The following is a 797-nucleotide window of genomic DNA, read 5'->3' on the forward strand; positions in this document are numbered from 1 at the left end:
GTTTGTTTTGGCTTCCCTACGTGTAGGTACGCAATATGTTATTTCCACTCTGGTATTATTGGTGTAAATGAAGCTTTGGCCAAGTGGGTGTGATCTCCTATCTTCATTTCTCTTTGTCCAGCACCCGTAATAACCTATACTCATTTCGGAAATCAATTATTATTTTCCAATTCTCTGTAATCTTTCAGTTACAACGATTTCTTATCACAGCACAATTTGTCTCGTTGTGTAACAGGTGCCTACAGTGAAAGATTTCGATGTGTATGTTGCCTGGGCCGAGGGACTTAAGAATGAAAGAGTAATGGTGAAAGAATGGTGCATATGGTAACTAATTGCTCATGATATTTGCACTGAAGTGTATGTGTCACTTTGTCAGGTTGGTTCTGGGGTGGATTTAGTGACCATCTTGTTGCAATGGACAATAGTAATAGATGAAGATTGATGAAGATGGCTGTAATAGTAGCCATGTTGATATCAATATGTAAAATAAGTAACGGCATTTATGTTCGAATACTCAAGACTGACCTTCTGTTCTGGTACCACGTCTTGACCTGCGTGTCGGTGAGGTTGAGCTTGGCCGCCAGCTCCATGCGGTCCTGCACGCTCAGGTACTTCTGCCGCTCGAAGCTCTTCTCCAGCGTCTGCAGCTGGTGGTCCGTGAACGCCGTCCGCGCCTTCCGCTGCTTCTTGCTCTTCAGGCAGGTGTCGGGAGAACGGGGCGAGGAACATCCTGGAGAAAAGATATCCAAATTAAGAAAAAACGTAACTTCAAAATTCTTTATTGTACTTTTCTTCAC

At 43.4% G+C, this 797-nt stretch overlaps 1 protein-coding gene across 1 annotated transcript in view; it reads right to left on the bottom strand.

Moving 5' to 3' along the window:
* Positions 1 to 797, bottom strand: part of LOC119587920 (homeobox protein B-H1-like) — a gene marked incomplete in the record, with an annotated part of 81,102 nt that overhangs the window by 32,509 nt on the left and 47,796 nt on the right. The window contains 1 exon segment of the mRNA XM_037936631.1: positions 526 to 730. Coding sequence (XP_037792559.1) covers positions 526 to 730 — 205 coding nt within the window.

Source organism: Penaeus monodon, chromosome 23 (assembly GCF_015228065.2).
Source record: "Penaeus monodon isolate SGIC_2016 chromosome 23, NSTDA_Pmon_1, whole genome shotgun sequence".
Lineage (NCBI taxonomy): Eukaryota > Metazoa > Arthropoda > Malacostraca > Decapoda > Penaeidae > Penaeus > Penaeus monodon.